Below are 23,591 nucleotides of genomic sequence, written 5' to 3'. Positions count from 1 at the left end.
CCCATTATAATAGTGACATCCCCCAGAGTGGCCCCCAGTATAATAGTGACATTCCACAGCCGCCCCTAGCAGCAATTTTGCCCCCCACAGCAGTGACAGTGGCCCCTGAAACCCATATACTACGGTGACACTTGGCCCTATTGAGATGCAGTGACTCCATTTTCTGGGAAGCGCGATTAATGAGAGGACAGTGCGACCTATAAAGAGACGATAGCGTGAATGTGGGGACGATGGCGCCACTGGAAGGCTGGTTTCACACCGGCGATCGCGATTTTGCCCTGAGAGAATCTTGTCTTTTCCCCACCATATTTGTGCGGCAGCGCTGCTGCTTTTTCTCACAAAATCTTTGATGCCGCTCGCGTTTTTCTCGCGCATTTTTATTGCGCAATTTTTTTTTTTGTGAAAGTCAGTAGGACTTTATAATGTTAAAATCGCATCACAATGCAAGTTTGTTGTGATGCGATAAAAAGGAGGCCCATAGGGAAACATGGGATGGGGAGATAAAAAACCGCACATCGCAGATAGAAAGGGCATACCGCAACATGGCATCAGTGATAACATCGCTAATGGGAAGGAGACCATTGGAGATCATTGGTTTCATAACCTGCTTTTTTACTGACTCGCATCACTTGAAAATTGCGTGATTTTCTCGCCCGTGTGAAACCACCCTAAAGAGAGGGTAATGTGCCCATGGGGAAGAGAGTGCAACTATAAAGAGAGGGAAACGTGACCGTGGGGAAGAGAGTGCAACTATAAAGAGTGGGAAACGTGACTGTGGGGAAGAAAGTGCAACTATAAAGAGAGGGAAACGTGACCGTGGGGAAGAGAGTAGAACTATAAAGAGAGGGTAATGTGACCGTGGGGAAGATAATGCAATTATAAAGAGAGGATAACATGACTGTGGGGAAGAGAGTGCAACTATAAAGAGAGGGTAATGTGACCGTGGGGAAGAGAATGCAACTATAAAGAGAGGATAACGTGACTGTGGGGAAGAGAGTGCAACTATAAAGAGAGGATAATGTGACTGTGGGGAAGAGAGTGCAACTATAAAGAGAGGATAACATGACTGTGGGGAAGAGAGTACAACTATAAAGAGAGGGTAATGTGACCGTGGGGAAGAGAGTACAACTATAAAGAGAGGGAAACGTGACCGTGGGGAAGAGAGTACAACTATAAAGAGGGGGAAACGTGACCGTGGGGAAGAAAGTGCAACTATAAAGAGAGGATAACGTGACTGTGGGGAAGAGAGAGCAACTATAAAGAGAGGGTAATATGTCCGTGGGGAAGAGAGAGCAACTATAAAGAGAGGGTAATGTGACCGTGGGGAAGAGAATGCAACTATAAAGAGAGGGTAACGTGACTGTGGGGAAGAGAGTGCAACAATAAAGAGAGGGAAACGTGACCGTGGGGAAGAGAGTACAACTATAAAGAGGGGGAAACGTGACCGTGGGGAAGAAAGTGCAACTATAAAGAGAAGGAAACGTGACCGTGGGGAAGAGAGTACAACTATAAAGAGAGGGTAATGTGACCGTGGGGACGAGAATGCAACTATAAAGAGAGGTTAACATGACTGTGCGAAAGAGAGTGCAACTATAAAGAGAGGGTAATACGACTGTGGGGAAGAGAGTGCAACTATAAAGAGAGGGTAACGTGACTGTGGGGAAGAGAGTGCAACTATAAAGAGAGGGTAACATGACCGTGGTGAAGAAAGTGCAACTATAAAAAGAGGGTAACGTGACTGTGGGGAAGAGAGTGCAACTATTAAAAGACAGTAACGTGATCGTGGGGAAGAGAGTGCAACTATAGAGAGAGGATAGCATGACTGTGGGGAAGAGAGTGCAACTATAAAGAGAGGATAATGTGACCGTGGGGAAGAGAATGCAACTATAAAGAGAGGATAACATGACTGTGGGGAAGAGAGTGCAACTATAAAGAGAGGGTAACATGACCGTGGGGAAGAGAGTGCAACTATAAAGAGAGGGTAACATGACCGTGGGGAAGAGAGTGCAACTATAAAGAGAGGATAACATGACCGTGGGGAGGAAAGTGCAACTATAAAGAGAGGATAATGTGACCGTGGGGAAGAGAGTACAACTATAAAAAGAGGGTAATGTGACCGTGGGGAAGAGAGTGCAACTATAAAGAGGGGGAAACGTGACCGTGGGGAAGAAAGTGCAACTATAAAGAGAGGGAAACGTGACCGTGGGGAAGAGAGTACAACTATAAAGAGAGGATAACATGACTGTGGGGAAGAGAGAGCAACTATAAAGAGAGGGTAATATGACCGTGGGGAAGAGAGAGCAACTATAAAGAGAGGGTAATGTGACCGTGGGGAAGAGAATGCAACTATAAAGAGAGGATAACATGACTGTGGGGAAGAGAGAGCAACTATAAAGAGAGGGTAATATGACCGTGGGGAAGAGAGTGCAACTATAAAGAGAGGGTAACGTGACTGTGGGGAAGAGAGTGCAACTATAAAGAGAGGGTAACATGACCGTGGGGAAGAAAGTGCAACTATAAAAAGAGGGTAACGTGACTGTGGGGAAGAGAGTACAACTATAAAGAGAGGGTAATGTGACCGTGGTGAAGAAAGTGCAACTATAAAAAGAGGGTAACGTGACTGTGGGGAAGAGAGTGCAACTATTAAAAGACAGTAACGTGATCGTGGGGAAGAGAGTGCAACTATAAAGAGAGGGTAATATGACCGTGGGGAAGAGAGTGCAACTATAAAGAGAGGGTAACGCGGTCATGGGGAGGACAAGACAATAGGACGGTAGGGAGGAAACTGTGAACTCAGGCAGGGAAGTCTGGTTAAAGAGAGGATAACGTGACTGTGGAGAGGAGAGTGTAATTATAGAGAGTGGATAATGCGACTAGGAGGGGGAAGCGTGATGAAGGAGAGGATAGTGGGACTGATAACCTACTTTATGGCTGGGGGGATTATTGGCCGTGTGCCCCATGCAGTACGTCAGGGTTACACTCGGCTAGAGAGATGACAATGTGACCGTGGGGAGCATAACGTGACTAGTGTTGGGGTCCGGTGACCTGTGCTGTATGAGTTTTGGGTCCCACTGGGCTTTAGAGATAATACCGTGGCTGGGTTGGTATCGGGGTGGTTCTTGCAGCAGACGAGTCAATGATCATTTCAACTATTTAAGCAGTAAACACATTTTAATTCCTTTTATGTCTGGATGCATAATAGATGCCTCAGGCGGCGAAGAGACGGCAGGGCGGTGGATAACCTTATGATGTCCCAGCTCCGAGCCCTCCTCCTAGACGGTGTCATATACTGCACTGTGGGGGAGATTTACCATAGCTTTTTTGGGCATAAAAAAGTTGCAAAATGTGGCACAAGACCCGCTTACGCCACGTATGCTACTCTACGCCACGTATGCTACTCTACGCCACGTATGCTACTCTACGCCACGTATGCTACTCTACGCCACTTTCCTGAAAAGAGGGAATAGCTTGTTTGGAACCTGGCATAAATTATACCAGAAATCCATGCCAGGTAGAGCTGGCATCGATTTCTCTCTGCGCACATTGAGGAGCTGAGATATGGCTAATACACTATGATGACAAAAGTATTGGCCCCCCCACCATCCTGTGCGGTCAGGTGATGTGTGAACATTCGGTATAAAGGAGAGGATCACACAGGAGATCCTAGTACAGAAACCATCAGATGCCCCAGGTGTAGAGCTGACAAAGGGGTCTGTCGGTGGGATGTCACCAGGTGTAGAGTTGACAACGGGGTCTCGTGGTGGGATGTCACTAGGAGTAAAGATGACCATTGGGTCTGGTGGTGGGATGTCACCAGGTGTAAAGCTGACAACGGGGTCTGGTGGTGGGATGTCACCAGGTGTAAAGCTGACAACGGGGTCTGGTGGTAGGATGTCACCAGATGTAGAGTTGACAATGGGGTCTGGTGGTGGGATGTCACCAGGTGTAGAGCTGACAACAGGGTCGGGTGGTGGGATGTCACCAGGTGTAGAGATGACAATGGGGTCTGGTGGTGGGATGTCACCAGGTGTAGAGCTGACAACGGGGTCTGGTGGTGAAATGTCACCAACCAATCAGAAAGGGACATTGCAGCACTTCTGGACCTTCTGAAGTCCACTGCTGCCCATGTTGTTCAGAATTGGAGACCATCCGGTGTGTGCAGTGCCGCCACCTTCAGGGAGACCTCGTAAACTGACAGAACGTGGACAACGAAACCTTGTAGGAGCTGTGAAGACATCAAACACATCGTCTGTCCTCGCTCATGAGGTCTCACAGACCATTGGACATCCATTAGCACCAGAAACATCTGTAGGGAATGGCAGACGAGCGGCTGCACACAACATCCCAGCAGTGGATGCACAGCGGCGCCTGCGATGGGGCTTGGAACAACTGTCTGTAAGTGAGTGGAAACAAGTGTTGTGGACAGATGAATCACAGTACACCATCTTCCGATCGGATGGCGCCCTTGACTGTGGCGGTTGCCTGAAGAGCTGTTTCTACGCGATTGCATCGACCCAACAGAGAAGTTTGGAGGAAGCTCTGTTATGGTGTGGGGGTGTTTCTGCTGGGAAGCACTAGGGCCATTGGTTATAGTGAAGTCACCATCAACACCAATGGGTACAGAGACATTCGGGACAATGTGGCATCACCTGCCCTGTGGCAATACTCTGGTACAGCTCCATGTCTCTACCAACATGACCGAGCGCCATGTCATACATCACGCAGTGTTGAGGCTTGATTTGAGGAGCAAAACGTCTGCAAACTTCATTGGCCGACCCAAAGTCCGGATCTCAATTGCATCGATCATCTTTGAAATGAACTAGAACGCCATATCTGTGCACCCAACACAGCCATCATCCCCCGCTCTTCTTGAGGAATGGAGGCAAATCCCCCAACACATCTATGGGAATTTGTGGAAAGTATGCCTAAGAGGGTTACTATAGTCAATGAGGCCAAAGGCGGCCCAACACTGTATTGAAAAATGTCAATCAAACTGAATTTCATCACCTTCTATTTGCATCCCAATACTTTTGTCAGCATAGTATATATGAAGAGGGGCGGGCGCCTCTTCATATAGTAGAGGCAGCGTGCATCGGCAGGGATAATATTAGGACCAGTGTATGAAATGTTGGCCTTAATAACTCTCCCTTCGTGTGTTTATATGTGTAATCATTGTCCCATATGTGCCTGGAAGCAAAGCCACGGCGTGTGCTTGGGCAAGTTACAGTCCTCTACGATCTCCGAGCACAGGATCCAATAGCAGCATCACCTGACTAGAGGAGAATCACATGATCGGCGCATATCAGGTGATCAGTGTGTATCATGTGACTGAGGGGAATCACATGACTGGTATCATGTGACGGAGGGGAATCATGTGTTGTAGATTCTCGATGCTCGTTTTGGTGTGGATTCTCCAGCTCCAGAGGCCACTCTCAATTCCTCCTCAGATGTCCGGAGTTTCTGAAACTTCTCTGACTTCAGGAATCGTCTGTAACTGTCATATTTCATGAGTTTGAAGATCTGTATGGATAGAAGAAAATACCATCAGCAGCCATTAATAAAAAAAACAGACTCCATGCCACAGCCGTAATGTCCAGGAGAGGCCAAGGGTTCTGCAGGATTCCTACCTGTTCCTGGAGCTTCTCAAACATCAGAGGATGAGGCTGCTTCAGCATCTGCTCCCGGACCTCGCACTGACCCTCAACGTTGACCTGAGACGTGGCTTTGCTGCAGAGGAACGTCCTGTATATGTGTTTCGCTTTACTTTGCATCTGAGCAAGGAAAAATAGAAAATATTTTCGTATGATTGTGAGATGCGACTTCTACCGGAGGTGTCAGGGAAGAAGAACATAGACTGGTAGAGTTGGAAGGGACCTCCAGGATCATCAGGTCCAACCCCCTGCTCAATGCAGGATCACTAAATCATCCCAAACAGATATTTGTCCAGCCTTTGTTTGAACACTTCCATTGAAGGAGAACTCCCCACCACCTCAGTAAAGACAAGGCCCAGAAACCAAAGGACAATAACCATAACCCTATCTATGGACACATATCCTCCAACGAAGGCTGAACCATGGAGGTTGAGTGTCCTAGAGTGTGGGGCAACACTTCCTCCACCGCTGATCATCATGATGTGTTATGGACAACACAAAGGAGAAAACATCCCAAGGATGGATGTCCAAGCTCTTGTCACTTTGCAATAATCAACGTCCAGCCATGGTCATCTCAGGCAGGTGGAAAGTCTTTTGAGGTCGGTCCCTCAATTTTCTCTGTAGGTTTCCCTCTCTGCTCTGGGGGTGTAAGCCCTAAGAAAAGCTTTTTCTCCACCTGGTGTCATCGTTGGAAGCAGTTAGCCTACAATCTGTGCACCTACCTCCTCCTGATCTTCTATCTTCTTGAAATCTTCACATGCCAACCAGAAGAGCAGGTTCTCTTCACTGAACTCTTTCTTCAAGAAATCCTAAGCAAAAGCCAGAAATAGATTCGTGAAAACAGCAAAGATGCAGGAAACAGACAGAAGCTGCATACGAAAAACGAGTAAGAGAACCGCTGGTGCCATTATATCAATATATGACATATTACAGATGGTATATGAGCAAAACAGACCCCTTCTGGTGCATGGGTTGTGAGTGATAGCAATGGTGATGGGCAATGGCTGCTGGAGGTGGTTGATGGAAGCAGTTGTTGGAAGTAGTGGATGTAGTGATGGGCAGTGGCTTCTGGTAGGTACTGGGCATGCTGGTGGGCAATGGCTTGTGGTTGGTAATGGCAGACATGGTGCAAAGTGGTAGCATGGTGGGTGATGGCAGTCGTCGTGGTAGGCAGTGGTGGGCAAGAGCTGCTACTAGCAGGTGATGCCAGCAGTTGTTGGAAATGGTAGTGGGTGTGTTTGTGGTGGCAGTGGTGGTTGGCACTAGCTGCTGGTGGGTGGTGGTAGTGGATAATTCCTGTTGGAGGTGGGTAATACTAGCAGTTGTTGGAGGTCGGAGTATGTGTGCTGGTAGTGGGTAGTGGCTGGTGTTGAGTGGTTGTAGTTGGTAGTGGATATGCTAATTGGTAATAGCAGTGATGATGGGAAATGGCTGCTGAAGATGGGGAATGGCAGCATTTGTATGTGGTAGTGGGTATGCTGGTGGTTGGCAGTGGCTTCTGGTAGGTGGTGGTAACTGGCATGCTGGTGGGAAATGGCTGGTGATAGGAAGTGCTAGATTTCATGGTGAGTGATGCTCACTGGTGGTGGGTGATGGCAGTGGTGGTCGTAGCTAGTAGTGGGTGAGAGCTGCTACTAGCAGGTTATGGCAGTAGTTGTTGGAAATGGTAGTGGTTGTGTTGCTGGTGGGTGGTGGTAGTGGATAATACTCCGACCTCCAACAACTACTAGTATTACCCACCTCTTCAGCAGCCATTGCCTACCACCACTGCCATTAACATTCAGCATACCCACTACCAACTACAACCACCCAACACCAGCCATTGCCCACCACCAGCACACATACTCCAACCTCCGACAACTGCTAGTATTACCCACCCCAAGCAGGTATGTGTGCTGGTGGTGGGCAGTGGCTGGTGTTGGGTAGTTGTAGTTGGTATGGGGTAGGCTGATTGTTTTAAATGAACATCGATTGACTTGTTGTATCATTGATCGGCGCCCGCATGGGCAATTGGTGCCCTTCCAAAAGGGTCCTTAAACTCTCTTGGTGCCCCTCCCAATTTAACCCCCTTGGACAGATGGTGCGGCAGATTATTAGTACCCAATGGAAAACTTTATTCACATTGAATGCCATTGACCCATCCTGTTTCAAAGGGGGTTCTGCTACTAAACCATTGATGACTTCTCCTCCGGATAGGTCATCAATACCAGATTGGTGGGAGTCCAACATCCCGCATCACCCCCACCGATCCGATGCTTGACAGAGCTGGGAGCAGAACAACATTGAAGCGGAAGGACGAGAGCTGCAGTACCACTCCGGGCCACCAAACAGTAGACGGTGATGTGCCGCTTCTGGTGAACGGCTCGCCTATGGGAATACACCGTTTCATACGGGCGTATGCGTATTTCAGTCCGTGAATACGCAGCTTATTCATGGATCGAAACAAGCTATTTTCCTGCCCGTTTCTGCCTATCGTCAGTTTTTTTACACGCAATTAAAAAAAAAAAACGCTTTGATGTTTCCCGTAAATACGCAGCGAACACGCAGATTTCAAGATAGAAGTCAAAAATATGCAGCTGTGAATGAAATCAATGATCTCTATTCACTGCGTTCTGCACGTGTTTATGTTTGCGTGTAAGAGCCCGTACCCTGATGATCGCCGCGTCTCAGAAAACGCCTTGAGTCACCCTGCAATTTACCAGCCGCCCGTCCGTAGACAGAAACCTGTGCAAATACGTCTGCCCCCATGTGTGAATATGGGCCAGCAGTGGGGGAGGGGCTGTTATCACGCCGTCCTGCCTGCGGTATAAGATTTGCTCGTCCCTCATGATGGCGTCCGGGACGCAGAGCGAGCGAGAAATACTTGCGCTGAGAAAATCTACGATTTTTTATGTTCAGGAGTAAACAGAAGAGACGTTTTTGGCCCTTCCATATAAACATCCCGGCCACAGCCCAGAGACTGCTCAGTGGGGATGAGAGTGAGACTGCTCAGTGGGGATGAGACTGCTCAGTGGGGATGAGACTGATCAGTGGGGATGAGACTGATCAGTGGGGATAAGAGCGCCTGATGAGAGTGAGAGTGCTCAGTGGCGATGAGACTGCGTGGTGGGGATAAAAGCGCCTGATGAGAGTGAGACTGCTCAGTGGGGATGAGACTGCTCAATACGGATGAGACTGCTCAATGCGGATGAGACTGCTCAGTGGGGATGGGACTGCTCAGTGGGGATAAGAGCACCTGATGAGAGTGAGAGTACTCGGTGGGGATGAGACTGCTCAGTGGTAATGGGACTGCTCAGTGGGGATAAGAGTGCCTCATGAGAGTGAGAGTACTCAGTGGGGATGAGAGTGAGAGTGCTCAGTGGGGAGGAGACTGCGCAATGGGGATAAAAGCGCCTGATGAGAGTGAGAGTGCTCAGTGGGGATGAGACTGCTCAGTGGTAATGGGACTGCTCAGTGGGGATAAGAGTGCCTCATGAGAGTGAGAGTACTCAGTGGGGATGAGACTGCACAGTGGGAGTGTGAGTGCTCAGTTGGGATGAGACTACTCAGTGGGGATAAGAGCGCCTGATGAGTGTGAGAGTGCTCAGTGGGCATGAGACTGCATGGTGGGAGTGAGACTGCTCAGCGGGGATGAGACTGTCTGGAGGAGAGTGCTGAGGTCAATGTGTTGGGTCTTGAGGTGACATGCACTATACCGTATAACCATCTGTGGTGCTTGTAGCGTCCATCACTACTGCGGTTCAGTACTCCAGCGCACGGCTACCAAGCAGTATTACTACACACTAGTATTGTTACTCCTCCATCACACCACTGATGAGCACCATTACTATGCAGGGTTACTGCTAATACTCCAGCATTAATGCTACCAGTAGTACTCTCACCACTATGCACTATTGATAAGCACAATTACTGTCAGTATTCAAGACCGCCATTACCAAGCACTAGTACCGCCACTACAGCAGCGCAGCACCGCCAATCACTATTACTGAGCAGTACTAATATCACTAGTACTCTCACCACCACGTCACACTATTACTGAGCAGTACTAATATCACTAGTACTCTCACCACCACGTCACACTATTACTGAGCAGTACTAATATCACTAGTACTCTCACCACTACGTCACACTATTACTGAGCAGTACTAATATCACTAGTACTCTCACCACTACGTCACACTATTACTGAGCAGTACTAATATCACTAGTACTCTCACCACCACGTCACACTATTACTGAGCAGTACTAATATCACTAGTACTCCCACCACTACGTCACACTATTACTGAGCAGTACTAATATCACTAGTACTCTCACCACTACGTCACACTATTACTGAGCAGTACTAATATCACTAGTACTCTCACCACCACGTCACACTATTACTGAGCAGTACTAATATCACTAGTACTCTCACCACCACGTCACACTATTACTGAGCAGTACTAATATCACTAGTACTCTCACCACCACGTCACACTATTACTGAGCAGTACTAATATCACTAGTACTCTCACCACTACGTCACACTATTACTGAGCAGTACTAATATCACTAGTACTCTCACCACTACGTCACACTATTACTGAGCAGTACTAATATCACTAGTACTCTCACCACCACGTCACACTATTACTGAGCAGTACTAATATCACTAGTACTCCCACCACTACGTCACACTATTACTGAGCAGTACTAATATCACTAGTACTCTCACCACTACGTCACACTATTACTGAGCAGTACTAATATCACTAGTACTCTCACCACCACGTCACACTATTACTGAGCAGTACTAATATCACTAGTACTCTCACCACCACGTCACACTATTACTGAGCAGTACTAATATCACTAGTACTCTCACCACCACGTCACACTATTACTGAGCAGTACTAATATCACTAGTACTCTCACCACTACGTCACACTATTACTGAGCAGTACTAATATCACTAGTACTCTCACCACCACGTCACACTATTACTGAGCAGTACTAATATCACTAGTACTCTCACCACTACGTCACACTATTACTGAGCAGTACTAATATCACTAGTACTCTCACCACCACGTCACACTATTACTGAGCAGTACTAATATCACTAGTACTCCCACCACTACGTCACACTATTACTGAGCAGTACTAATATCACTAGTACTCTCACCACCACGTCACACTATTACTGAGCAGTACTAATATCACTAGTACTCTCACCACCACGTCACACTATTACTGAGCAGTACTAATATCACTAGTACTCTCACCACCACGTCACACTATTACTGAGCAGTACTAATATCACTAGTACTCTCACCACCACGTCACACTATTACTGAGCAGTACTAATATCACTAGTACTCTCACCACTACGTCACACTATTACTGAGCAGTACTGCTGTGTCTCCAGATCTCACAGAGAAATAACACATATCTGATAACGTCTCTGCGTTTCACGCCAATTAAGGCACTTTTAGACGGAACGATTCTTGTTGAAATAGTGAAAGTGAACGATAATCGCCCGGTCTAACCGCAGCCAATGACTGAACAATAAACGAGAATCGGTCACTTTTTGCTCGTCGTTCATTTTATACAATTAAACAATCACAGCGAACGGCCGGATCCTTCCTAATACAGGAGGGCAGATAACTGCATCCCCTCAGCATGCAGGCGGCCATACTGCCAAATGAGGGAGCCGATTACACCTGTGCTGGACACCGATGAGACAGCCACTCACACAGCCTCTTAATATAGAGTGGGTGGCTGCACAGAGTAGATACAAAGCGCCAGACCTTCTGATACATGTAGTCCACCATGCTTGTGAGCTCAGGTTTGTGGTCAAAATCCAACTAATACCTCACATTTATTACGTATTATTCACGTGCAATGCAGCTTTAAAATGCCAGGAAAGCTCAGGATGGCAGAAGAATGGGTGGAGACAAGCTGCAAGGCCACAACCAATGCCCACAATTTGATTGGCTGGGGTGAAGAATGGGTCAAGGCTGTCTCTGCTGGTACCCTGCCAGTGTCCCATGTGTGCCCTGTGCTCTGCTGTCATACTTTCCCCGGCGACCTTCTTCACTTCCAGCTTCAGCGCTGTTAGTTCCCTCCCCTCTATTGCATTCCCCTGCTGTGAATATTCCCGCCTGGCAACCCCTGAAGGCGGCACCGCTCTAGCCTCCTGGCTCTGTTCTTATACTTCTACCCCTGACGACCTTCTTCCCTGCAGGCATCGGCACTCCCCGCCCGGCAACCCCTTAAGCCAGCTCCACTTTGGCCTCTTTGCTCCGCTCTCATACTTCCCCTGGCGACCTAGTCTCAAGGTCCAGATGAATTACATCCTAGGATACTAAAGGAAGCAGCGGAGGTAATTGCTGAACCCCTCGCCATAATCTTTGAAAATTACTGGAGAACAGGAGAAGTCACAGAAGATTGGAAAAGGGCAAATGTTATCCCTATCTTCAAAAAAGGGAAGAAGGTGGATCCAGGAAACTACAGGCCTGTGAGCCTGACTTCTATACAGGGAAAGATCTTTGAACAAATTATTAAACAGCATGTATGCAAGTACTTGGATGAGAATGGAGTAATTAACCAGAGCCAGCATGGGTTTGTAACAAACAAGTCATGCCAGACTAATCTAATTTCCTTCTATGAAGGTATCACTGACTGGGTTGATTAAGGAAATCCGGTGGATATAGTTTTTCTTGACCTTAGTAAAGCAGTTGACAAAGTATCTCATACCATACTTATTGAAAAAATGACCAAATATGGGATTGACAAGGTAACTGTTAGGTGGATTCACAACTGGCTGAGTGATCGTACTCAAAGAGTGATCATAAATGGCTGCACATCCTAGTTGAAGAATGTATCAAGTGGGGACCACAAGGCTCTGTCCTAGGCCCAGTGTTGGTCAACATTATTATAAATGATCTGGAGGAGGGAATTGATGGGAAACTGATCAAATTTGCTGATGACACAAAGCTAGGAGGGATAGCTAACACTAGGGAAGAGAGAGAGGATTCAAAAAGATCTAGAAAAGCTTGAACAGTGGGCAGCGACTAACAGAATGGTATTTAACAAGGAGAAATGCAAAGTCCTACATCTGGGCAAGAAAAATGAGAAAAGCACATACAGAATGGGAGGAATTGGGGTAAGCAGCAGCACGTGTGAAAAAGACTTGGGTATACTAATAGTTCATAGACTGAACCTGAGTCAACAATGTGATGCAGCAGCCAAAAAGGCAAACACAATTCTCGGATGTATTAAGAGAAGCTTAGAGTCTAGATCACGTGAGGTCATTATCCCCCTCTACTCTTCCTTAGTCAGACCTCATCTGGAATACTGGGTCCAGTTCTGGGCACCCCATTTTAACAAAGACATAGACAAACTGGAGCAAGTTCAGAGAAGAGTTACCAAGATGGTGAGCGGTCTGCAAATCATGTCCTATGAGGAACGGTTAAAGGATCTGGGAATGTTTAGGTTGCAAAAATGAAGGCCGAGAGGAGACTTAATAGCTGACTACAAATATCTGAAGGGCCGTCACAGTGCAGAGGGATCAGCCCTATTTTCATCTCCACAAGAAAAGACTAGAAGCAATGGGATGAAACTGAAAGGGAGGAGACACAGATTAGATATTAGACTGTGAGGGGGATCAATGAGTGGAACAGGTTACCACAGGAGGTGGGGAGTTCTCCTTCACTGGAAGTGTTCAAATAAAGGCTGGACAAATATCTGTCTGGAATGATTTAGTGATCCTGCACAGAGCAGGGGGTCGGACCCGATGACCCTGGAGGTCCCTTCCAACTCTACCATTCTATGATTCTATGACCTTCTCCCCTGCCGTCGTCGGCACTGTCATTTCCACCACCCCTCTCTGCTGCATTCCCCCGATGTCACTGCCCCCAGTGCTCTGCCTTCTCCCGTCCCTGCTCCGCCGCAGTCGGTCACCCGCTGTTAGTCTCCTTGCCGGCCTTGCATAATGCTTGCAATTTGTGGCGGTAGCAAGGAGACTCCCAGCACAGGAGCCGGGAAGGAGACAAGGGACAGTGGCGGAGGGGTGAGTGACACCAGGCGAAAAATGTGCATGGTATATGATGAGGTGCAGTATGGATGGTGGGTGATGAGGTGCAGTATGGATGGTGGGTGATGAGGTGCAGTATGAGTGATGAGGTATGGTGTGGATGGTGGGTGTAGAGGTGCAGTGTGGATGGTGGATGATGAGTGATGAGATGCAGTGGATGGTGGGTGACGAGGTGCAGTATGGGTGATGAGGTATAGTGTGGATGGTGGGTGATGAGGTGCAGTGTGGATGATCAGTGATGAGGTGCAGTATGGGTGATGAGGTATAGTGTAGATTGTGGGTGTGGAGGGGTAGTGTGGATGATCGGTGATGAGGTACAGTGTCGATGGTGGGTGGAGAGGTGCAGTGTGGATGATGAGGTGCAGTGTGGATGGTGGGTGATGAAGTGCAGTGTGGATGGTGAGTGATGAGGTGCAGTGTCAATGGTGGGTGATGAGGTGCAGTGTGGATGGTGGGTGATGAGGTTCAGAGTGGATGGTGGGTGATGGGGTGCAGTGTCAATGGTGGGTAATGTAGTGCAGTGTGGGTGATAAGGTACAGTGTGGATGGTGGGTGATGAGGTGCAGTGTGGATGGTGGGTGATGAGGTGCAGTGTGGAAGGTGGGTGACGAGGTGCAGTGGGGATGATGCGGTACAGAGTGGATGGTGGGTGATGAGGTGCAGAGTGGATGGTGGGTGATGAGGTGCAGTGTTGATAGTGGGTGATGAGGTACAGTGTGGATGGTGGGTGATGAGGTGCAGTGTGGATGGTGAGTGATGAGGTGCAGTGTGGATGGTGGGTGATGAGGTGCAGTGGGGATGATGAGGTGCAGTGTGGATGGTGAGTGATGAGGTGCAGTGTGGATGGTGGGTGATGAGGTGCAGTGTGGAAGGTGGGTGACGAGGTGCAGAGTGGATGGTGGGTGATGAGGTGCAGTGTTGATAGTGGGTGATGAGGTGCAGTGTTGATGGTGGGTGATGAGGTGCAGTGTTGATGGTGGGTGATTAGATGCAGTATGGGTGATGAGGTATAGTGTGGATGGTGGGTAATGAGGTGCAGTGTGGATGGTGGGTGAAGAGGTGCAGTGTGGAATGTGGGTGACGAGGTGCAGTGGGGATGATGAGGTGCAGTATGGATGGTGGGGGATGAGGTTCAGTATGAGTGATGAGGTATGGTGGGTGTGGAGGTGCAGTGTGGATGGTGAGTGATGAGATGCAGTGGATGGTGGGTGACGAGGTGCAGTATGGGTGATGAGGTATAGTGTGGATGGTGGGTGATGAGGTGCAGTGTGGATGATCAGTGATGAGGTGCAGTATGGGTGATGAGGTATAGTGTATATTGTGGGTGTGGAGGGGTAGTGTGGATGATCGGTGATGAGGTGCAGTGTCGATGGTGGGTGGAGAGGTGCAGTGTGAATGCTGGGTGATGAAGTGCAGTGTGGATGATGCGTGATGAGGTGCAGTATGGGTGGTGAGGTATAGTGTGGATGGTGGGTGATGAGGTGCAGTGTCAATGGGTGGTGATGAGGTATAGTGTGGATGGTGGGTGATGAGGTGCAGTATGGGTGGTGAGTGATGAGGTGCAGTGTGGAAGGTGGGTGACAAGGGGAGATTAGATTGTGAGCTCCTGGGGTCAGGGATGGAGGCAGTGATACATTGTGTGTGTGATGGGGAGATTAGATTGTGAGCTCCTGGGGTCAGGGATGATGGGAGTGATACATTGTGTGTGATGGGGAGATTAGATTGTGAGCTCCTGGGGTCAGGGATGATGGGAGTGATACATTGTGTGTGATGGGGAGATTAGATTGTGAGCTCCTGGGGTCAGGGATGATGGGAGTGATACATTGTGTGTGATGGGGAGATTAGATTGTGAGCTCCTGGGGTCAGGGGTGATGGGAGTGATGCATTGTGTGTGATGGGGAGATTAGATTGTGAGTTCTTGGGGTCAGGGATGGAGGCAGTGATACATTGTGTGTGTGATGGGGAGATTAGATTGTGAGCTCCTGGGGTCAGGGATGATGGGAGTGATACATTGTGTGTGATGGGGAGATTAGATTGTGAGCTCCTGGGGTCAGGGATGATGGGAGTGATATATTGTGTGTGATGGGGAGATTAGATTGTCAGCTCCTGAGGTCAGGGATGATCGGTGATGAGGTGCAGTGTCGATGGTGGGTGGAGAGGTGCAGTGTGAATGCTGGGTGATGAAGTGCAGTGTGGATGATGCGTGATGAGGTGCAGTATGGGTGATGAGGTATATTGTGGATGGTGGGTGATGAGGTGCAGTGTCAATGGGTGGTGATGAGGTATAGTGTGGATGGTGGGTGATAAGGTGCAGTATGGGTGATGAGGTGCAGTGTGGATGGTGAGTGATGAGGTGCAGTATGGGTGATGAGGTGCAGTGTGGATGGTGGGTGATGCGGTGCAGTGTGGAAGGTGGGTGATGAGGTGCAGTATGGGTGATGAAGTGCAGTGTGGATGGTGGGTGACGAGGTGCAGTGTGGATGATGGGTGAGGTGGGAGCAGGACTGTGTTCTACCATATCAAGCATGGCTCTTGTAAACTTTCACACCGGTTGCTTCATGAGGTCGAATCTTCTAGGGTGATGAGGTATAGTGTGGATGGTGGGTGATGAGGTGCAGTGTGGATGGTGAGTGATGAGGTGCAGTGTGGAAGGTGGGTGACAAGGTGCAGTGGGGATGATGAGGTGCAGTGTGGATGGTGGGTGATGAGGTGCAGTGTGGATGGTGGGTGATGAGGTGCAGAGTGGATGGTGGGTGATGAGGTGCAGTATGGGTGATGAGGTATAGTGTGGATGGTGGGTGACGAGGTGCAGTGTGGATGGTGAGTGATGAGGTGCAGTATGGGTGATGAGGTGCAGTGTGGAAGGTGGGTGACGAGGTGCAGTGGGGATGATGAGGTGCAGAGTGTATGGTGGGTGATGAGGTGGATGGTGGGTGATGAGGTGCAGTGCTGATGGTGGGTGATTAGGTGCAGTATGGGTGATGAGACATAGTGTGGATGGTGGGTGATGAGGTGCAGTGTGGATGGTGGGTGACGAGCTGCAGTGGAGATGATTAGGTGCAGTGTGGATGGTGGGTGATTAGGTGCAGTATGGGTGATGAGGTATAGTGTGGATGGTGGGTGATGAAGTGCAGTGTGGATGGTGGGTGACGAGCTGCAGTGGGGATGATTAGGTGCAGTGTGGATGATGGGTGATGAGGTGCAGTATGGGTGATGAAGTGCAGTGTGGATTGTGGGTGACGAGGTGCAGTGGGGATGATAAGGTGCAGTGTGGATGATGGGTGATGAAGTGCAGTGTGGATGGTGGGTGAGGTGAGAGCAGAACTGTGTTCTACCATATCGAGCATGGCTCTCGTAAACTTTCACACCGGCTGCTTCCTGAGGTAGAATCTTCTCCCCTGTAAATTAGGGGTCATTGTACGGAGACGCTGTTGGGGGGCCGTGGTGGAATCCTACACAACGATTCCCTAAGAGCCCCCCACATTATGTGACTAGTGTAACGACCAGATCCAGAACGTATCGGTCCACCCTCTCAGCTTACTCTCTGGCGACACTTGGCACCTGGGGCCTCCATACTGACGGTCTCCATGCCACGGGGCACAATACATCCACTGTGGCAGAATATTCTACAACGTCTTCTCCAGTGACTCACTGTGAACTCTGCCACCCCGGCCGGGTCCTGCAGTAGGTTGTCCAGCGATGCTGCCCAGCTCTGGGTTCCTTCAAGGTTCTGATCTTGGACATTCGAGGAACCTTCATTGTTGTGAATTTCTGAAAGATGATAGAAAAAACTTTTAGCTTCTACAATAATTGTACAGAATGACCCCGAGTCCGAACGCTACGCGACCTCTGACCCTGCTCTTAGTGGGCCCATCAGGACTGAGGGGAACAGAGAGGGGTGCATGTATGCAGCAGACCTGTAGGGGGCGCCGCTCATACCCCGCTGATACTCAGGTATGAAGGATAATATATTGCTGAGTGACAATGGGGGCTGCAGACAGAAGGAAACGCACGACCGCAGCTCTTGCATCAGAGTGAGAAGCCGTCAGCAGAAAAGGCGAACGCTGCAAGAAGTTCAGAAGAGCACGAAACTCCGGTGACTTCCGCTGCTAGAAACCTCGCTTCCTCATTTCATGTTCTGAGTGGATTGTACAGACACAACAAGTCACGCCAACACTGTGCCACAGGGCAAGGGGTAGATGGGATAAGAGGGCACAGGGCAGGTGGTGCAGAAGGTGAATGGGGATAACATGGCACAGGGCAAGGGGTGCAGGAGATGGATGGAGATAAGAGGGTACAGGGCAGGGGGTGCAGGAGATGGATGGGGATAAGAGGGTACAGGGCAGGGGGTGCAGGAGAGCGATGCAGATAAGAGGGCACAGGGCAGGCGGTGCAGGAGGTGAATAGGGATAACATGGCACAGGGCAGGGGGTGCAGGAGATGGATGGCGATAAGAGGGCACAGCAGGGAGTGCAGGCGGTGGATGGGGACAAGCGAGCACAGCAGAGGGTGCAGGCGGTGGATAGGGATAAGAGGGCATAGGGCAGGGGGTGCAGGAGACAGAGAGGAAGTAAGTGAAGATGGGATTGGGGGCCAAAGTATACAGGTGATATGTTGGAGCAGGATAGGCGATGCAGGGGGATAAGAGGGAACAGCAGGGGGTTCAGGAGATGGATGGGGATAAGAGGGCACTGGAGATGGATGGGGAGACAGAGAGGAAGTGAAGATGGGATTGGGGGCCGGAGTGTACAGGTGATATGGGGGAGCAGGATAAGGGATGCAGGGGATGGATGGGGATAAGCAAGGAGAGGGCAGGGGGTGCAGGAGATAAGAGGGCACTAGACAGGTGGAGCAGGGGGCAAAGAGAGGATGAATAGATGCAGGATGGGGCGCGGGCAGCAGAGATGGAAGCCGGGGACCTCACACAGGAGTTTCAGTAACTTCTTGGCCGGGATCTCTGGTCTCTTTCCTGCTCTGTGAAATGCAGAAACAGGAGCCGCTGCCACTGACCTGACGGGGGTCTCTTCCTGCCCAATCTGCCGACTGCCCGGGTGAACATGTCCTGCAGGGTGACACAAGTGCGGATGAATAAAGCCTCCCTTCAGCCCCCCGTCTTACTGGATGTCTCCAGCACCCTCTGTGCCAGTTTCTGAGTCACAGACGGTCTCTTCCCACCCACAGCGGTCTGCACCTCCCTCCTAGGACAAGTCTCTGCCCTCACTCTTGTGGGGTGATGGGGGGTGAGCAGGTGGCAGATCACATACATGGGGGTATTACATCTCCACCCTCTGCTGCCCCCGGGGTATCCTTTTCCCGGGCTCTAGAAGCAGTTGGGTGGGGACAGCGGAAGGTCTCTGTGCAGACTTGTAGAGACTCTGACTATCAGGAGATGCAGCAGAGGAGCCCAGCACTCCCTCACTGATCCTCCCCTAGAGCCGCCTCCGTGCCACGTGCTTACCGCTCACCCCCAGCCCAAATCTACCCAGGGGCAACATCTGCAACATCTATATTTCAGGTTAACATTAGATTGTGAGCTCCTGGGGTCAGGGATGATGGGAGTGATACATTGTGTGATGGGGAGATTAGATTGTGAGCTCCTGGGGTCAGGGATGATGGGAGTGATACATTGTGTGTGTGATTGGGGGATTAGATTGTAAGCTCCTGGGATCAGGGATGATGGGAGTGATACATTGTGTGTGTGATGGGGAGATTAGATTGTGAGCTCCTGGGGTCAGGGATGATGGCAGTGATACATTGTGTGTGATGAGAGATTAGATTGTGAGCTCCTGGGGTCAGGGATGATGGGAGTGATACATTGTGTGTGATGAGAGATTAGATTGTGAGCTCCTGGGGTCAGGGATGATGGGAGTGATACATTGTGTGCAATAGGGAGATTAGATTGTGAGCTCCTGAGGTCAGGGATGATGGGAGTGATACATTGTGTGTGATGGGGAGATTAGATTGTGAGCTCCTGGGGTCAGGGATGATGGGAGTGATACATTATGTGTGATGGGGCGATTAGATTGTGAGCTCCTGGGGTCAGGGATGATGGGAGTGATACATTGTGTGTGTGATGGGGAGATTAGATTGTGAGCTCCTGGGGTCAGGGATGATGGGAGTGATACATTGTGTGTGATGAGAGATTAGATTGTGAGCTCCTGGGGTCAGGGATGATGGGAGTGATACATTGTGTGTGATGGGAGATTAGATTGTGAGCTCCTGGGGTCGGGGATGATGGGAGTGATACATTGTGTGGGATGCAGAGATTAGATTGTGAGCTCCTAGAGTCAGGGATGATGGGAGTGATACATTGTGTGTGTGATGGGGAGATTAGATTGTGAGCTCCTGGGGTCAGGGATGATGGGAGTGATATATTGTGTGTGATAGGGAGATTAGATTGTGAGCTCCTGGGGTCAGGGATGATGGGAGTGATATATTGTGTGATATAGGGAGATTAGATTGTGAGCTCCTGGGGTCAGGGATGATGGGAGTGATACATTCTATGTATGATGGGGAAATTAGATTGTGAGCTCCTGGGGTCAGGGATGATGGGAGTGATACATTGTGTGTGATGGGGAGATTAGATTGTGAGCTCCTGGGGTCAGGGATGATGGGAGTGATACATTGTGTGTGATGGGAGATTAGATTGTGAGCTCCTGGGGTCAGGGATGATGGAAGTGATACATTGTGTGATATAGGGAGATTAGATTGTGAGCTCCTGGGGTCAGGGATGATGGGAGTGATACATTATGTGTGATGAGAGATTAGATTGTGAGCTCCTGGGGTCGGGGATGATGGGAGTGATATATTGTGTGTGATAGGGAGATTAGATTGTGAGCTCCTGGGGTCAGGGATGATGGGAGTGATACATTGTGTGTGATGGGGAGATTAGATTGTGAGCTCCTGGGGTCGGGGATGATGGGAGTGATACATTGTGTGTGATGGGAGATTAGATTGTGAGCTCCTGGGGTCAGGGATGATGGAAGTGATACATTGTGTGATATAGGGAGATTAGATTGTGAGCTCCTGGGGTCAGGGATGATGGGAGTGATACATTGTATGTATGATGGGGAAATTAGATTGTGAGCTCCTGGGGTCAGGGATGAGGGGAGTGATACATTGTGTGTGATGGGGAGATTAGATTGTGAGCTCCTGGGGTCGGGGATGATGGGAGTGATACATTGTGTGGGATGCGGAGATTAGATTGTGAGCTCCTGGAGTCAGGGATGATGGGAGTGATACATTGTGTGGGATGCGGAGATTAGATTGTGAGCTCCTGGGGTCAGGGATGATGGGAGTGATATATTTTGTGTGATAGGGAGATTAGATTGTGAGCTCCTGGGGTCAAGGATGATGGGAGTGATACATTGTATGTATGATGGGGAAATTAGATTGTGAGCTCCTGGGGTCAGGGATGATGGGAGTGATACATTGTGTGATATAGGGAGATTAGATTGTGAGCTCCTGGGGTCAGGGATGATGGGAGTGATACATTGTGTGTGATGGGGAGATTAGATTGTGAGCTCCTGGGGTCAGGGATGATGGGAGTGATATATTGTGTGTGATAGGGAGATTAGATTGTGAGCTCCTGGGGTCGGAGATGATGGGAGTGATACATTGTGTGTGATGGGGAGATTAGATTGTGAGCTCCTGGGGTCAGGGATGATGGGAGTGATACATTGTGTGTGATGGGGAGATTAGATTGTGAGCTCCTGGGGTCAGGGATGATGGCAGTGATACACTGTGTGTGATGGGGAGATTAGATTGTGAGCTCCTGGGGTCAGGGATGATGGGACTGATACATTGTGTGTGATGGGGAGATTAGATTGTGAGCTCCTGGGGTCGGGGATGATGGGAGTGATATATTGTGTGTGATGGGGAGATTAGATTGTGAGCTCCTGGGGTCAGTGATGATGGGAGTGATATATTGTGTGTGATGGGGAGATTAGATTGTGAGCTCCTGGGGTCGGGGATGATGGGAGTGATATATTGTGTGTGATGGGGAGATTAGATTGTGAGCTCCTGGGGTCAGTGATGATGGGAGTGATACATTGTGTGTGATGGGGAGATTAGATTGTGAGCTCCTGGGGTCAGGGATGATGGGAGTGATACACTGTGTGATAGGGAGATTAGATTGTGAGCTCCTGGGGTCAGGGATGATGAGAGTGATACATTGTGTGTGATGGGGAGATTAGATTGTGAGCTCCTGGGGTCAGGGATGATGAGAGTGATATATTGTGTGTGATGGGGAGATTAGATTGTGAGCTCCTGGGGTCAGGGATGATGGCAGTGATACACTGTGTGTGATGGGGAGATTAGATTGTGAGCTCCTGGGGTCAAGGATGATGGGAGTGATACATTGTGTGTGATGAGAGATTAGATTGTGAGCTCCTGGGGTCAGGGATGATGGAAGTGATACATTGTGTGTGATGGGGAGATTAGATTGTGAGCTCCTGGGGTCAGGGATGATGGGAGTGATACATTGTGTGTGATGGGGAGATTAGATTGTGAGCTCCCGGGGTCGGGGATGATGGGAGTGATATATTGTGTGTATGATGGGGAAATTAGATTGTGAGCTCCTGGGATCAGGGATGATGGGAGTGATGCATTGTATGTATGATGGGGAAATTAGATTGTGAGCTCCTGGGGTCAGGGATGATGGGAGTGATACATTGTGTGTGATGGGGAGATTAGATTGTGAGCTCCTGGGGTCGGGGATGATGGGAGTGATACATTGCGTGGGATGCGGAGATTAGATTGTGAGCTCCTGGGGTCGGGGATGATGGGAGTGATACATTGTGTGTGATGCGGAGATTAGATTGTGAGCTCCTGGGGCGGGGATGATGGGAGTGATACATTGTGTGCAATGGGGAGATTAGATTGTGAGCTCCTGGGGTCAGGGATGATGGCAGTGATACATTGTGTGTGATGGGGAGATTAGATTGTGAGCTCCTGGGGTCAGGGATGATGGGAGTGATACATTGTGTGTGATGGGGAGATTAGATTGTGAGCTCCTGGGGTCAGGGGTGATGGGAGTGATATATTGTGTGTGATGGGGAGATTAGATTGCGAGCTCCTGGGGTCAGGGATGATGGGAGTGATACATTGTGTGTGATGGGGAGATTAGATTGTGAGCTCCTGGGGTCAGGGATGATGAGAGTAATACATTGTGTGTGATGGGGAGATTAGATTGTGAGCTCCTGGGGTCAGGGATGATGGGAGTGATACATTGTGTGTGATGGGGAGATTAGATTGTGAGCTCCTGGGTCGGAGATGATGGGAGTGATACATTGTGTGTGATGGGGAGATTAGATTGTGAGCTCCTGGGGTCAGGGATGATGGGAGTGATACATTGTGTGGGATGGGGAGATTAGATTGTGAGCTCCTGGGGTCAGGGATGATGGGAGTGATACATTGTGTGTGATGAGAGATTAGATTGTGAGCTCCTGGGATCAGGGATGATGGGAGTGATACATTGTGTGTGATGGGGAGATTAGATTGTGAGCTCCTGGGGTCAGGGATGATGGGAGTGATATATTGTGTGTGATAGGGAGATTAGATTGTGAGCTCCTGGGGTCAGGGATGATGGGAGTGATACATTATGTGTGATGAGAGATTAGATTGTGAGCTCCTGGGGTCAGGGATGATGGGAGTGATACATTGTGTGTGATGAGAGATTAGATTGTGAGCTCCTGGGGTCAGGGATGATGGGAGTGATACATTGTGTGCAATAGGGAGATTAGATTGTGAGCTCCTGGGATCAGGGATGATGGGAGTGATACATTGTGTGTGATGGGGAGATTAGATTGTGAGCTCCTGGGGTCAGGGATGATGGGAGTGATACATTGTGTGTGATGGGG

The 23,591-nt window shown here is 49.4% G+C and overlaps 1 protein-coding gene across 2 annotated transcripts; it reads right to left on the bottom strand.

Moving 5' to 3' along the window:
- Window positions 1–3,152: 3,152 nt before the first annotated feature.
- Window positions 3,153–19,107, bottom strand: RGS10 (regulator of G protein signaling 10). 2 transcript variants are annotated; one of them, XR_010792650.1, is made up of 6 exons: window positions 18,742–19,107; window positions 17,384–17,502; window positions 6,374–6,460; window positions 5,628–5,771; window positions 3,418–5,520; window positions 3,153–3,360 (listed from the first exon to the last, which is right to left on the bottom strand). XR_010792650.1 is itself a non-coding variant. In XM_066601363.1 (5 exons), exons 1-5 carry the CDS (start codon window positions 18,788–18,790, stop codon window positions 5,371–5,373), a joined length of 549 nt encoding a protein of 182 aa, XP_066457460.1. In that variant the 5' UTR covers window positions 18,791–19,107; the 3' UTR covers window positions 3,153–5,370. The 2 variants fall into 2 exon arrangements, 1 of the variants encoding a protein (XP_066457460.1); XM_066601363.1 differs by having other exon boundaries at window positions 3,153–5,520.
- Window positions 19,108–23,591: the final 4,484 nt, after the last annotated feature.

Source organism: Eleutherodactylus coqui, chromosome 4, assembly GCF_035609145.1.
Source record: "Eleutherodactylus coqui strain aEleCoq1 chromosome 4, aEleCoq1.hap1, whole genome shotgun sequence".
Taxonomy (NCBI): domain Eukaryota; kingdom Metazoa; phylum Chordata; class Amphibia; order Anura; family Eleutherodactylidae; genus Eleutherodactylus; species Eleutherodactylus coqui.
The sequence above is the reverse complement of the archived record's forward strand: the minus strand, read 5'-3'. Positions and strand labels throughout refer to the sequence as shown.